Source organism: Euprymna scolopes, chromosome 43 (assembly GCF_053919585.1).
Source record: "Euprymna scolopes isolate OS-2025 chromosome 43, ASM5391958v1, whole genome shotgun sequence".
In the NCBI taxonomy this organism is placed as follows: domain Eukaryota; kingdom Metazoa; phylum Mollusca; class Cephalopoda; order Sepiida; family Sepiolidae; genus Euprymna; species Euprymna scolopes.
The window spans coordinates 64,040,535-64,057,586 of NC_136524.1; the positions used below are offsets into that span (position 1 = coordinate 64,040,535).

General features: G+C 32.1%; 1 protein-coding gene across 4 annotated transcripts in view; it reads right to left on the reverse strand.

Moving 5' to 3' along the window:
- Positions 1-17,052, reverse strand: part of LOC145268374 (protein WWC2-like) — a 162,783-nt gene that overhangs the window by 114,544 nt on the left and 31,187 nt on the right. For all 4 annotated transcript variants that reach the window (XM_080123929.1, XM_080123928.1, XM_080123926.1 and 1 more), the window contains exons 4-5: positions 10,404-10,512; positions 5,043-5,202 (exon numbers count right to left, since the gene is read on the reverse strand). In XM_080123929.1, the coding sequence (XP_079980055.1) occupies positions 5,043-5,202; positions 10,404-10,512 (269 nt within the window). The remainder of the gene's footprint in view (positions 1-5,042; positions 5,203-10,403; positions 10,513-17,052) is intronic.

Consider the following 17,052-nt stretch of genomic DNA (forward strand, 5'->3'; position numbering starts at 1 on the left):
AGAGATTGGAGTTCAGACGAGCACCTGCCATGGAAATAACAATAACACAAGGATAGGCTCGCAATGTCTCTTCTGTGGGAGAGAGGTTGCAGAGTAGAGAAAAGGGAATCCCCACTAAGCCACAAAGTCTATTTTGTACTCTGTCAAGACAGGATAGGCTGGTTTTAGCAGCTCCTGCCCAGATATGGCAGCAGTATTCCATCCTTGGACGTACTTGGCTTTTATATAGATAGAGAATTGCATCAGTAGTGAGATATCTTCTGGAGCGGTAGAAGGATCCCACCATCTTTCCAGCGACCTTGGCAACAGACTTCATGTACGTGTTCCATTTCAGATCAGGAGTAAAGGACAAACCCAGAAGCTTGTCAAAACATGGGACTTCTAGACGAGAGCCATCCATTTCAATTGATGCCAGATGGGGGATCAGAGCGTTGATGATGTAAAGATAGAAGTTTGTTTTTAGATGCATTAAAAGGTAACCAGCCACGTCTTCCCCCACTGAACCACACGCTCGAGATCAGAGGAGAGAGAATCAGAGAACTTCGTCGTTTACAGCCTTTGATGTGTTGCTGTAGATGGTCGTGTCATCAGCATAGATGTCAACGAATGATTTAAGTATGTGTTTAGGGAGGTCATTGATGTAGATCAGGAAGAGAGTTGGGCCCAGGTTTGACCCTTGAGGGACTCCAGCATTAATACTGCAGGCCTCTGATTTTTGTCCATCGGCCACTACTTTTATGAGTCTATCGGAGAGAAATTATTTAATGATTGAGAAAACATTTCCAGTTATACCGTAGCTGGAAATCTTGTGAAGTAGACCCTTATGCCATACCTTGTTGAAGGCCTTTGATATGTCAAGAGCAATTGGCCTAGAAAGGAAGCCTTTGTCAAGAGATTCACTAATCGTGTGAGATATAACCGTTAGATCTTGCAGAACGGAAACCATATTGTGTGTCACTAAGGTTATTTCTGCTGAGGTGGTTGACTATTTCTCTTACAAGTCATATTGCATGTGATTACAGATTTTAGGTGGCCTGCAGGAGGAGCATAATGGTTGTATTTAATCTTTTCTTTGTGTCCTGAGTTCCTTAAGGCATTTTTGAAGAAAGTAGCATTTTGATTAAAAGTTTTTTTTATCAGCAGAAAGAGTAGAAATTCTTCTAGAGACAGATGGTACTATAGATTTAATAATTGAGTTGGGGTGGTTAGAAGATTTATGGACGTATAAAAGCATAAGGTTGGGTTTATGATAGGGGCTATGAGTTTCAGTGTTAAGATTAAGTGTAACATCTAGAAAATTTGAAGTTTTGTTTGGTTCGATAATTATAGAAAGTCCAAAGGTATTAAAGAAGTTATGTAATTTTTTAATTGTTTTGTTGTACTCTCTTGGCCTGGCTGCTGTAGTTAAAAGGGCATCATCTCTATAAAGGCCCCCTTGGATAGGTTTAAAATGTTTATGCTATATATATATATATATATATATATATATATATATATATATATATATATGTGTGTGTGTGTCAGATGTCAAACAAATACACAGGAAATAAAGCAAACGTTAGATGACAAATAACAGTTTAAAAAATAAATCTGTCAAAGTTTGTAAGTTGAAATCTAGCTGGGTTAGAGATTTGCTAACTACCCCAGAATACTTTTAGATAAGCAACATCACTTGAAGAGGTCTCTAGTTATTAGTAATTGGCTAAGCAAAACATGTTCATGAATGTGTAATGACACATAAATGCTTATGTACAACAAATAAAAAGTATATCTTGCCCTACTTCAGTATTGAGCACTATTGCATTGACCTTGTTTAAACTTTATTGGTTGTTTTACCTCTGAAAATAACCTGGAATATATATATATGAGAGAGAGAGCGCCTCATTCGGACTGTAACTTGTAAACCTAACCAATACTCATTAAGTTGAACCTTTACCAAAATGGGACTCACCTCTGATATTGAATTTTGGAATTGACTAATTTTTGTGTGCACACGTGTATGTTGAAAATGTTATACAACCTCTTTCTTCCGTTATAATTCTTGACCGTCCTTATCTTTTGTTCATTGAATATGTCTTTGACCCTGTTATACAGCCCCCTCACTTTGTATCTTTCCTCCATATCATCAACATCTCCCCATATTATACTATCCCTTTATTTCTCATATCCCCTATTCTTTATAATTCTAAATTTCTGAAGTTCCCAGTACAGCTTAAATTCGCCTGCATTAGTTTACTACCCCAGATACCCTGGGACACCCGTTGTCTGTCACTATATACCAGATACCTTAATACCCCACCCTAATTATACCCTGAGCTAGATGTGGCATTGAACTGCTTGCAACCTAGCCCCCTAGCATTTCTTCTGATGAAAAGAATTAGGCTTTCAACTACCAAGGTATAAAGAGCATATAACACTTCTCCCAAGTGATGTTTTCGCCTATTACATCAGCAAATAAATCTATATATACTAATATATGGCTTTGTTTTTCTATAATTCCGTTTATAATTAAATGATATGTGTTGAAGCCAAATAAGTAACGCAAATTTTTTTTTTTTCGTTTATAAAATAAACGAGTGTTTATTTTTTAAAGAATAAGATATTTCGGAGATCGACTCCTTTTTCAATCTATATATATTTTTTCTCTTATTCTTCGCCATGGTGTCGAGTGTAAAAAAAAAAAACAGCGACAAGAATTAGGGGTATATATAATAAAAAGTGAGGGGAGGGTGAGATCAACATATTTATTTCCATGTAAATAAAGAAATTTATACATTATATATACGACTTAAAATAAAGTTTGATTTCAATCCTTGCCTAAATTATTTTCTTGAATTATTTTGGATAGGTATGGAGAGATGTGAAAGAAATATTTTTTGTTTTATTAAATTGGAGGAATGGGAGATTAGAGTGAATTCAATTAAATGACATACTGATTTGTTATGTATCATTTTTAAGATAGTTGCATTCTCAAAGTTAAACTAGTTATCATACTCCATAATGTGGGTAAAAATGGCATTAAGGGTGTTGCCAGTTTTTACATCTCTTATGTTCATATTTTCTTATTGAGGTTACATTGTCTCACTTGTGTATATTTTTCCACAGTCATGACAGAGTATGAAATATACACCTGCCTTGATCTTGGAATTTGTATTAGATTTAGGTTTATGGATTAAGTCTTGTTATCGAAGTTATTTCTGATATTTCAATACCCATTTTATTTAATTTTTTTTATAGATCAAGTTGTTTTTAATATTAGTGGGTAGAACTAAACTTCTGTTAAGTGTTTTGTTTGTTATGGGGTTGTCTTGACTGCGTTTAGAAAAATACATTTTTAGAGCTTTTCTTTTGGCATTTAATAAAAAAATATGGTGGGCATTGTAAATCTTTAAATTGGAATTCTTTGTGTAAATGTTCATTGCAGCATATTCTTAGTGCTCTAAGATAGAATCCGATTACTGTGCCTTTTTTTATTATATAGACATCAAGAAAAGGCATAAACCTGTTTTCTTTTTTTTATGTGTAATTAACAGCGGGTTCAATATTGTTTTATTTTTTAGTAATACATTCTATCTTGGATGATTTAAGGAGGAAAATTAATATGTCGTCTATGTATCTAAAGTATGAAGTACTCTTACGCAATCTATATTTCAGAGTCCCAGTCTCCCTAAACTCCAAAAATAAACAGGCTAAAACTTCACTAAGTGGGTTTCCCATGGGTGAACAAAATTTCTGCTTGTAGTAAATTTATCAAAAGTAAAATACATCGTATCGACACAAAACTATGATGTTGATTATATTATCTACCAGGAAAAGGAAATTAATGTTTGTTTTCTTTAGATATTTTGAGAGTAGTTTAAGGCACTTTTTGGTAGGGATGTTAGTATATAGGGATTTGATGTCGAGACTATTCATGGTTTTATTAGGAAAGTTGAGGTTTTTTATTTTGGTAAATAGGTCCTCGGAGTTTTTTTTCTTTTAATGAGATGAGCTAATTGTGCCTAATAATGGTGAAACTAATTTTGTAATGCCCTGTGCAATTTTATGGGTGAAGTTTTTTTTATTATGTATAGAATTGAAACATTTAGTTCATTTGATTTTAGAGATACTGTTTTTGGATAGAGAGTGGCTTGCGTATAAATCATCTACCACAGATTTTGCAAGGGTCTTTATATGGCGCTTTGTTTTTTAGGGTCTATGTATTTGGGGAAAATGTGGTGCAAAAGTTGGAAAAACTTAGTACTTTTGGGTATAATCTTCTCGTCAGTGCATCTTAATTAGAACATTAAAAATAATTTAGACAACAGTTAAAATCAATTTTTTTTTTAATTAATAGTTGTATATAAAATGTATACATAATTTCTTTATTTACATGGAAATAAATATACTGATCTCCCACCTCTTAACATATATATACCCCTAATTAACAAACCTTCTTGTCAATGAATATCTTTTACTTTTGAAAAGACCCAAAACTAAATAGGCAAAACTGAGTTTTTAGGTCTCTCCACCTCAGTTTTAATACCATACATGAAAGATTTTTATTCCTGATCATAATCACACACATCATCCTGGGTTGAGTATATGAAGAAGTGATACACGAATTACCATTAGCATATAAAACGATGCTCTTTGTGTAAACAAATTGAGCTTAGGTATTTCGGACAGTCAAAACATTGTTAATTAACGACTCATAGCAGCTGCCGATTAGCGTAATGGTTAGGAGCCTTGACTGGCGTATAGGCGGTCAGGTTTCAATCCTGGCTTGAGGTAGTTGCCTGTTTAGCCACACTGATGAGCTGTGAAACAGTACTGTATGTGGATGACTTATCCATACATACATACGCACATAGGCAAATAAATCTATATATTCCAATATATGGCTTTGTCTTTCTATAATCATATATATATATATATATATATATATATACATACACACACACAGTGTGAAAGAGGAAACCAAATCTTACTTTCTATGTAGCTTGATGTTAGGTCTAAATTGCATATTTCAGGGGGAAAAAAACAAGCAAAATAATACTTACGCAGCTAATGTTTCGACTCCTTGCTCTTTGTAATGAACCCGCACACGAACTTGTTCAAGTTCCTGCTTTAACCTAGCCACTCGTTGTTTTGCAAGTGATACATCGGCTTTTAGTAAATCCGGATCATATTTTGTACTGCCGACACTGGAATTGGAATTTACTGGAATAAAAAATAAAAATATCATGTAAATTGCCAAAGTTAAAAATTAAAATGATACAATGTTTACAAATATGTCCGTGTGTGTTTATTGCACATGGCATAATCGTCTTATTTGATCAGAAGTTGTTATCCACTCTGGAACAAAAATTCTCCCTCCAAAACAAAAATCACAAGTTTACAAAGAAATAAGTATTATCTGGATTCAGCGGACTACTGTTCTCATCCTGAGTGTTACTTGCACGTTTTGGCTGTGGTAACCTCCAACCTTCAGCTGTATCTTGTCGAACTTGGGAATCTGCATGGAATTTCAAACAGAAGCTTCTATTATGTTTGCAAAGACTTTTAACATCACTGATAAAGTATTAGGTAGAATCGAGTTATAAATGATACTCTTCTGGAGGTTGCAAGTTCAATCTCCAGTATGAGCAATACTAAAAATACAATTGTGAATTATTTAAGACTTCCCTGTTGATTAAATATAGGTTTCAGTCAAAATTTTGTATAGATTCCCCAAGTTCAATTAAATGCGCCTGAAGATTGGAAAGCACATCAACCTAAAACATTGTGCGAATAACACTCAAGATGATAATATTATTTTAATAGTCATTGCTTAACACATACTATACACTGGATAAGGTAGAGGAAGATAGAGTATAACTCTTGAGATATCCAAAGCCTTTGATAAGGTGTGACATGAATAGCTTTTCATAAAAATTAAATCATATGGTATTTCTGAATATAATCCAGATGGTCTTCGATGACCATGTATAAAAAACATGATATTAATGCAGGTGTAACTTGGGTTAATCCTTAGACCTCTATTATTCCTGATATTTATAAATGATCTCCCTGACAACATTGGGTCAGAGATGAGTATTTGCTAAGGACACCATGCTATAATAGACATGAGGGAAAAACGAATGTACACATATCCAATGCAATGACAGAAACATTAGAAAACGACCTTCAGTCTCATCATTCAAACTTCTGGACTTAACATTCACAAGCAACACGAGGACAATGTTAAAACTGTTGCAAAGAAGGTGAGCTTCCCCTACTATGCTAGAAGATTACTCTAGCCAGAGAGTGCTCTATATCTTTACAAAGCCACAAGCCACCCATGCATTGAGCATTGTCACCACACTTGGGCCGGTGCATTTACTAGTCTCTTACTCTAAGACAGGGTAAAAAGAAATCTATTAGGTCTGATACTATTAGCCGAGCTCCAATCTGTCCCATTACTGAAATGCTGCATTCCTATGGCTGTTTTACAAGTTCTTTAATGGAAGGTGCTCTAACAAACTCATAATACTTAACATACATACTCCTAACTAATCTGACAAGCAGCAAACTCCCACCTCTTTCACTGTTGAAGCCCCTAAGATGCAAGAAACCCTTATACTTTAGTTTCTTTCCTCGGACTGATACGAGTGGCAATATGCCTTGTTTAGGGGTGGAGAAAAGTAGCCTTATTGTATAGCAGTGCATGTACAACATATAATAAACAATCATCTATATGACATGCATTAATATTTACATGTATGTATAATGTTCATCTTTTTCGTATTAAATGTTCAACTGCGAGTGTATATATTTTTACATGCAAAAATATCTCTAAATGTATGTATGGCACATACATAATATCTAGGATCTATATAAACATGTAATTATATATATATATAGCTTGTGTTGTCTAGTGTTCATGTATGCAAGTATATATAACAGGAAAGTGTTTGGGAGTATATACACCCAATACAGTTCATTTACTATGAGATAATACATAATAGGGACAGTTATTTTATCATTATATATATATATATATATATATATATATATATATATATATATATATATATATATAAGAATTATAATTAAGTTTACAAAGATAATCCAAAATAGCAAACTTAAAATATATTATAAATATTTAAGACTTAATATTTATAAAGTAATCCTAACCATTTCCACATTCTGTCTGCTTCATTATTATTTAACGTTTACCAAGTAAGCTCTATGACTTACTTGTAGTTTCATTAAATACTTTGCAAGCAAAATCTGATTCTACATTTTGCTGATTCCTACCTTCTGATGAGAAGGAAAGCATTTCTTTTAAAACTCTGCGGATTAAGGACAATCCAATTAATTTGGGTTTCCTTTTTGAAAAGGATATGTTTTTAACTCTTCTTAAGTGTTTTTAACATGTTTTATTAATTCTGTTCTTGAAGTGATGAGCAAGTGCTTATTTAATAGGCACTTGATGAGACATTTGCAGGCACTGATTCGTGGTTCTCTGGGTAGAGCTGCCGACTGTCAACTCGATGGTTTTAGGTTCGATCCACGGCGGGGGAAAAGTCTATGTCTAGCCGCTCTGATGAGTTGTAATACAACAAAACAGTAGTGTATGTGGATGACAAATATATATATATATATATATATATATGAAAATTCATGTTAAATTATATAGAATTACAATCCATGGATTTTCTAATAAATGGCTAATCTCATCGGAGGAAATGTTAGCAAAATAGATTTGGGTAATTTAAATTTTGCTTGTTAGCACATAAATAGAAAATTGAAATGATAGTGTAAAAACATACCAAAAGTTGAAATAATGAATATACAGGAATAGTTATAAAATCCAATAAATACTGGTATATTGTAAAATTACTTTTTTTTTTAACTAGCATACACAAAGCTGGGAAATAAAATCTAAATTCCGTATGCTTGGTAATCCATCATTTCTAATGTGGTAGAATCCTTAAAAAAAAAAAAAAAAAAAAAAAAACTGTTCATGCAGGCGAAATGTTGGAATGAATTAACTGAAAAGCAGTTTATGTACTTGTAGCCAATAAGTTTCTTCTGTAGTGGATTTATAGTAAATTAATATAATTTTTTTCTATATTGAATTTCTTGAAAGTGTTTTAATCATAATATAATGTAGGATAAACTGAGAGTGGAAGAGATTTTCAAATACTGTCATCGGAGTTTTATGTATAAATGGAATCTAAATTTTTTGAAGATATATCTAGGTCATGAACCAACATAACTTGCTCTTCTTCAGTCAGCTATGATTGGGTAGAAATCTTAATTTGCAATCATATTCTAGTATCACTGACACTGAAGAATGAATCTTCAACCTCCTGAAGAGTTTCAGTTAGAACTGAATTATATTTAGTACTTGATCAGTTATGCAACAGATCCTTGCGAACAATTCTATTGTTAATTTTGGGACCCTCATTAATGCAAAAATGGAAACATTATGAAAATAACACTGAAGATGAGAACAGTAGTCTGAATAATTCAAATCAATCCTCATTTAAAAATTTCAGAATGACTGCGATCAATGCTAGAATCAAACAACTTTGAACTGGCACAACAAGTAGACAATCCTGGTCTGTCCACTAAACGCATAAAACTTCATTCATAGCAATTGCATTTCAAACTAGACATCTACCTCCCTGACATCTTGTTATTTAAATCTTAATATTTTTCATTATCTTTAATTTTTTATCACTCTGGGGTGATTGTGTTAAAGTTGGAAAGAGAAAACTTCCCCAGCTCAGTCTGCAGAAAGGGACTCAAATGCAATTCAATTTTTTGCAATACCTTTGTAAACATGCACTGTGCTGCAAGTTTTGGCAGTGTATACGAATGACATGTTTCCCACATATGGATGAGTAGGAATGTAAATGTGTGCTAATAGTTCATTTGAGTAGCAGACATTGCAAGTGATAGATGTTTGACCAAGAGAAGAAGAGGGAGACGGAGTCACAGAAAAATGAAAATATCTGACTGGTCACTCAAGAAACGTTTTTTTTACATGAAGTAAAAGTATTTCATTGAACCGAGACTCATGCTGGAAACTGCCTGTTTGCGAAAAATGATGTCCAAGATTATAAGCCTTTTTAAATCAAGATGGTCTGGATGTTATGTCTAGTCATCAACTTCTGGGTGGTTGAATTGTGACCACTAACTAGAGCCAGAATCAGTCAAGGATGAAAAGGACATAAGAAGCTGAGGCAGTCAGGGACTACCTTCCAGGTGTCTAATTGTTTAGATAGGATACAAAGTTTATGTGCAAACAGTGTCAGATCATTTTATTATCACAAAGCTAATACCATATTAATTGTAAACAAATCATTTTTCCTGTATTTTTATGAAATCATGCCAGTCTCCACACCGTTTTTTTTCTATGTATTTTAGACCGTTAAAAAGGAAACTTCAAAGTTTGTTTCCTAGAACATCCTATCTGTGGAAAAAAAAACCCTGAAAATGCTTCCCATCTGACTACAACATAATTATATTCAAGTTTAATGTAAACAAATACTTAGTGAGCCACTTTCTTAGATAATCAATTCCTTTTAAGAAATCTGTCCATTTCACTCATGGTGTCCAGTCCTCTTACCATAGCGGCCCTCATATAACTGACAATTTCTTCAAGCCTTATTGAGGGATCACTGGGCCTTGATAAGCAGCGACAAAAGGTAAAATTGCTGCAGCTCTATATTAACCCAGTTCAATGTATGCAACTGAGAGATGATCAATGGTTATAGTGCTGGAAGCTCCCAAAAAGAGGAAATTTAATCTGCTCATTTTGTAAAAAAAAGTTATATGCAATTCAATCTTTTGTAGTACTTTGTAAGTATTGGGTACACAAATCCAGTAGAATTACTGATAGGTTGAGAGAGGATAAGCAGTTTATGTGCAAAAAGTGTAAGAAAATACCTAGTGTGATGATGTATAGAAATGAAGGTTGTGGACATGCATTGCATGAAGAGAAAAATTGATAAGCAGAATGATATGCTGGATGTACAGTACAAGTCTCATAGAGCATATAACTAGATTTCTTTTCTAGAGGTGGGGGTAAAACAATGTTCCTTTAACTTTACCATTAACCTGAAATTTACTCCAGTGGTTTTAGGGTTGGAAAGCTCGATAAAAAAAAAAAAAAAAAAAAAAAAAAAAAAAAAAAAAGGAGAAAGGGTTCCTGCTTAATTTATAAAAAGGAAGTTAGGTGCAATTCAATTTTTTTGTTGTACTTGTAAACATTGGGCACACAATGACTGGAATGGAATTCTTGGTCGTTTGAGAGAGGATAACTAGTTTGTGTGTGCAAGAAGTGCAAGACAATGGAGAGGGATGAAAACTCAGATGTGGAGAAAGTATTTCTGGATTTCAAAATTTAAGAGAAGCTAAAAACTTACAACTCGTGTGTGATGATTTCCAGCCACCCAAAGCATCTGTAAAATGTTTGAAATCCTCCTGAGCAAGTTGCAATCTTTGTTCTTTTACAGTGCAAATCTCTCTTGTTGCCTGTAATAAAAAAAGGAACAATTAGTACTCCTGCAGAGAATGATCCGTGCTGAAATAATAACGTTATTTAAAAAGTCATTTTTAACATGGGGAGGGGAGGGTGTTTTGTACCTATTCTGTACTTTAACCTTACAATTGAATAAAAAAAAAAAACAAACAAAAAAACTTTAATTAAACTTGAAAATACGATTTAAAAAATAGCATGGATCACTCTCTGCATTAGCACTGAACAATTTTAGTTAGAAATGTTCAACTATGTCCACATTCTGAAACTTTTTTTTAGAGTATGGTGTATTATTGTATTGTATAAGCCTCTACCTTGACATCTTAGACAGCATCTGAAAAAGAGCCTCTAATCTAATGGGTCCCCACACTGTCTATCAAGCTCTAGCCCCCATCCTCTTTCTACAAGGTTACACTTATGTTTGTTTCATAAATGTGCTTCAATGAACTTGGATCACATCTTCTCCAGACACCGTTTTTCTGATTGCACTAACATGCAGAAATTTAAATATAATGTGAACAAGCATTTTGCTTCAAAACTCACTTAAGATGCCCCTGTAAGTATGACACCAAATTTACAATAGCCCCTTATGTCTCAGTGGCAAAGTTTATTCCAATTCATCCCAAACAAGGCAACTTACCAGTTGGACATAAAAGACTATGTAGAATCATGACTACAGGGAACTTATGTAGGTAATTAAGCAGCAAGATGTTCACAGGCTAGACTGCTATCTTTCCAAATAGCATGTTTCCTTTCTGCATGCAGATTCAGCAATCATGGCCCCTTTGTGGCAGTACACTAGAAATACCCATTTTAATCCAGGCTTTCCCACAAATCTGAATACAAACAAAACTGTTTAAAAGGACACTTTCAAGCTGTCCTTGAATTAGCAATACCAGACACCATAACGTTCAGTGCTGGACAAGGCGCACACTACTAAATTGGACACTCGTAGTTTTTAAATCAGTAATAAATACATTACTCCTACTGCCATCAAAATAAAACTTATATAACTGGATTCATAAAATTTACTTTAAATGGTAGTTTAATGTTTTTGTTGTGATTTGTATACTCAAAGAAATTGTTATTTAAATCTGACTATTAATGACAAAACCTGTCAGCATAGCATGTCTGTTCATGGTAGATGACTTTTTGCAAATAAGTGGTCAGGGAGTGTTCACATAAATACTCATAGTGGAAGTTGTACCCATTGATGACGTTTCTAGTTTTAGCTAATTAGAGAAAAGAATTGTCTTTGCTACAGAATTTAAACACAACACACATCTTTGCAGTCAAAAGGTAGACTATCTCAAAGTTGATACTTTGTAGTACAAAGATAAGTAAAGATAGAAACTGTTCAAACACTAATAGTGAATATATTCATTTCTTTTATCTTAAAATTTGAAAAGAATTGGATAAAAACTTTATGCTAGAGTCATTAGAAATACTGAGGAACACTTAACATGACAATTTTGTGCGTCGTTGTGCACATAAAAAACATCTGTAAACACGCGTTTGTCAACTAACTTACGAACAAAGTATTCATTTTATTTTTGTTATTATTTAGAAAACAAGTTTTTAATGGACAAGAGATGAATATTTAAAAAAAAATGAATTTGGAAAAGAATCGCCAATGAACATTGTTTTTATTTCTTTTTGTTCTTGGTTTTCGAGTTGCAAATAAAACATCTCAAAGTTAATGCTTTGTAAAACAAAGATAAGTAAAGATAGAAACTATGTTCAAACGCTATTTCATAGCAAAAATATTAATTTCTTTTGTCCTAAAATTTGAAAAAAATTGGATAAAAACTTTATGCTAAAAGTCGTTAGAAATACTGATGAGCGCTTATAAACATGAGAATTTTTGTGTGTTGTGCACACAAAAAAAAAACAAAAAAAAAAACTGTAAACATGTGTTTGTCAACTAACTTACAAAGTATTCATTTTATTTTTGTTATTTAGAAAACATAAGTTTTTAATTATGGAAAGCAAAATAATATTTTAAAAAATATAAATTATTTGAAAAAGAATGACTGACAATGAACACTTTTAAATGAGTTAAAACACACAAACCACTTATCCAGTTAAGTAAAAGAATAACTTTTATTGGGTTTGTTTTACAAACCACAGAGGTATGAAGAAGTGGCCAAAAAAACAAATATATAATAAATGTTACCAAAGGCAAGTACTTTTCTACCTAGCCCAATAAATTTTTGGTGTTGCAAATGTTTTTTCTGTTCAAAAAACAAGTAGTGTGGAGGGTTACATGAGAACATGAAAAAATGGCCGCGATGTCTCTTGAAGTTTCGATAATGACTTAAAACATTATACGAAATAGTGGTAGAAGCTCACCCAATAATTGTCACGGTCGTTAAAATGAAATTTAATTATCCTAATTAGTTTAATGAACTTGAAAACAATTGTAATCTATATATTCCATTCGATATGCTACAAGCTATATTTTGTTAATAATTTCTTTGAATTGCATCGTGGTGGCCATCTTGGATTTCCTGGTTGCCATCTTGGATTTTTCATATTGTAATGATGACAAATAATGAAGTCCATCAGAATAATATTTCGCAGGATGATAAAGCCTTACCTCCCATTTTTAAAACTGTTTTTTATGATGCTTCTACTGGAAGCCATTGAAATAAAACAATTATGCTAATTGGTATGCTAATTATTTTAATGTACTTGAAAACATAATTCTGATCTTTACAAAATTTCCTTTAATTCGATATGCTACAAGCCATATTTTGTTAATTTCTTTGAATTATGTCATGATTAGCATCTTGGATTTCCCGGTTGCCATCTTGGATTTTTCATGTTATAATGGGAAATGATGTCCATCAGAATAGTACTTCCTATGATGATAAAGCCTTACCATTTTTCTTAGCTGTTTTTATGATGTTTCTACTTAAAGCTGTTAAAATGAAGCTAAAATATGCTAATTAGTATGCTAATTAATCCATAAGTTAACAAGTGAAATGGTCTTACTGAACCTTCATGGTATTATGATATGTTCAAAATTTCATCATAATATCTTAAAAAAGATCTGAAGATAGTTTTTTAAAAATGGGTTAGTCTGTAAGTTGTACAAATTTCCTACCATTTTCAGTCACAAACTTATATGTATTTGAATAGGACTGACTTAAGGCAAAATATCCAGTGAACCACACATTTTTTGATACTTTGAATGGTCATAACTCCAGTACTAATGGACCGATTAAAAAAACAAAAAAAAAAAAAACAAAAAAAAAACTAAAAGATATTTCTTTGTTTTTTATGCTATTTTCAATAATGCTTGATTTTAGTTTATTCAATCTAAAAGAAAAAAATGGTGTGGTATTGCTACTTGAATTGTTTCTAATGTCCTTTTTTGTTTTTTTTACTGGGGAAGGGACTCAGTCACTGCTTATCACAGCCCACAGGCTACATGGGGATAACAGTGTTAGGTTGCCGGTGAGAATACTGTGATTGGTAATGGTGAAACTTGGTTAGATTATTTAAGAGGACAGCTCAATAAGAACTTGTTTACATAATACTTGAAAGCAACCATATTATATTCAGCTATGAAACAGTCCCATGGTATGGTGTTCTACACTCTAGGAAAGAAACTTTGCTAATAGAATTTTTGTTTAGTTTTAAGCACAGATAGAAAGTAAGGGAAATTGTTATCAGTTGTAGATTGCTAATGCTTTACAAAGGAGGAGGGGCTATAGATAGAAGCTCAGTCATGAAAATAATAGAACAAGGATAGATCTACATCTTTTCTGTGAAAGAGAAAAGAGAAGAGAAAAGGTCTTCACCTACTAGATTTTGAAGCCAGCAACCATTTTTTCCAGCAACCTTAGCAATGGATCTGATGGAAGTCTTCCATCTCAAGTCAGGAGTGAAAGTGATTCCCCAGAAGCTTGTCAAAGCAGGGTGCACCAAGACAAATGAAGATGAGGATGCTGTTATCCTTCTACAGTTCTTTTACCGGCTCACCGTAAATGAGTTATTTTATCCAGTTATTACCTTGAGCACAGGATAACCCTAACCTGCCACCCTGTGGTAAAGGTCAATCATCTCATCGACTTCATATCACAAACTAAATCTGTTTTATTTATATGTAATCAATGAAAAGATTAAAAAACGACTTGAAAAGGATCTCATATGGTTAAAAGCTTGCTCATTCATTTCTGTAAGATAAATTATTTAAGATCGTTTATAAGCTTTTTTTTAAATCTCTACTATTATATAAAAGTCACTGTGTGTATGTGTGCGAGTTCCTTCCTCAGAGGTTTTGAAACAGTCAAGTTTGTCTTTTGCAAATTTCACACAAAGGTAATTTAAGTGTAGAAGTGTTCTTAGATACGTTTTGTACAGAAATTCATCTAAGTATCGAAAATATTCAATCCTAAAAACAGTTTTTTTTTTATAGATGAAAATGAATTTAAGAATTTTTATACATTACACTGGCAAGGAAGATAATAAAATCTTAGCAAATAATTTCTTAAAAAAAAAATTGACATCTGGAAATATAGCTCAGTGGTAGACAACAAATCAGATGATCTACTGTTAAAGCCCAGGTGTACATCACCATTTTATTTGAATTTTTTCTTTTTAATGAGTTCAATGATAAAAGAGGTACCATTTAAAATCGCTGCAAATCATTTCTTCGTTTGTATATTTTAAAACTAAACATTAATCAGAAGTGACTTTTCGAGAGCATTCATCGCCAAGCCCGAATATCAGCTGACATGACACTGTAAGCAAACACAAATGAAATTTGATAAACGACATTATCATTATTTTTTGTGAATTACCGGGCAAATTATTCCTCATCTATATATATATATATATATATATATTTGTATTCCTGTCTGTTTTTGTTTGTTCACAATTTGATTAATATATAAAAAACGTGTCTTACTTTAATCTTTCATTTATTTCTATATATAGTATGATACTTGCAAAAATATACAATCAAATCACCTTATTTGCATATGACATTAAGAAAAATCAATTTACTAAATAGTGGTATCTTACTTAATGTTTTTAGTGAGAGAATTATTTGAAGTATTCTATTTAAAATTGTTATTTAATAAATTTTAAACAATAAGATATTTAATTTAGTTTATTTGGAATTAATATTTCCAACAGCGACCTTTTTTAAAAACATTTTTAGAGTTATTTGCCCCTAGATGCTATGCTTAAAAAACCTAAAATTATACCTAAAAAAAATGAAGATCAACCGTCCCCCTCTCTAAATTTCACAATTTACCAGTTTTCTTTTTTTCATGTTAATCTCATCGATTACAAACTTAACTTTCTAATTAAAATAGTAACTTTATACGACATAATCCAGCGTCATTTAACCCCTAAAAAATAAAGATCTACTTTTTTATCAGCCTAGTACATTTAAAACAGCCTTTATAAATATTATGAGAAGAAATTTAAAAAAAAAAAAAAAAAAAAAAAAAAAAAAAGATAACATGTTAGAGTGGAAGGAACACCCACTTTTTGGCCATCAAGTATCGAACGAGACATGTCACCTCTAGCATTTTTTCAAGTTTGGCGATTGAGGGCGAGGGCAAAATCTGATAAATACAATTTTTTTTTTTTCTGGTGGGGTGGGGGGCCCCAATTACATTGGAAACATAAAATAAATTTATTTTTTATGAGACCATTCTCTACTTTCACCTAACAATTTAACAAAACAAACCCCAAAATATGACAAATTCCTATTTTTTTTTTTGGGGGGGGGGGGGGGATTACTTTAGAAACAAAACGAAAAATAAGAAAATAAACCCCCCCCCCACGAAAGCAAATTAAAAATTTCCTTTATTTACAAATAAAAAAAAAAAAAAAAAAAAAAAAAAAAAAAAAAATAAAGCCAGTAAAAAACATGCCCTTACAAAAAATAAAGGTAAATGTGTAGTTTAGCAGCGTACATTATTTGATAGTTTTTATACTTTTTTTTGTCTATTTTTATATAAAACATTAGATCCAAAGGCTGAAATAATAAAAAAAAATTCCTTTTATCATTTTTTATTAAACTAAATGTGCACGCCTTACACGTTTAAAATTTGGCCTTGTTTTTTTTTTTAGGTTTGACAGATTGTTTTTTTTTTATGCTCATTCATTACAAAAAAAAAAAAAAAAAAAAAAAAAATGGCGATCAAAAACAGTTCATGAAAGAGCTTTAAAAGGCCAAATTTTAAAAGCAATATAGCCGCCACGAATAATGAAAAAATAAATAAATTTTTCTGGTTTTATTTCAGCCTTTAGGTCTAACAATGTGTTTTATATAAAAATAGTTTTTATATTTTTTGTCTGGCAAATAATTTACGCCGCTAAACTACACATTTACCAAAATAAAAAATAACCGTACGCATTAATATTTATAAATGTTATTTTTTAGGTTCAAAATCGTGAGTTTTCTTAGGACAGTGATGCCTTCTGCCGAAATATCTGGTGGAGAGGGTATCAGATACTTCTTTTGGGGGTGATTACATTTACATGTTTTTATCTGTTCTTTTATTTTTGAA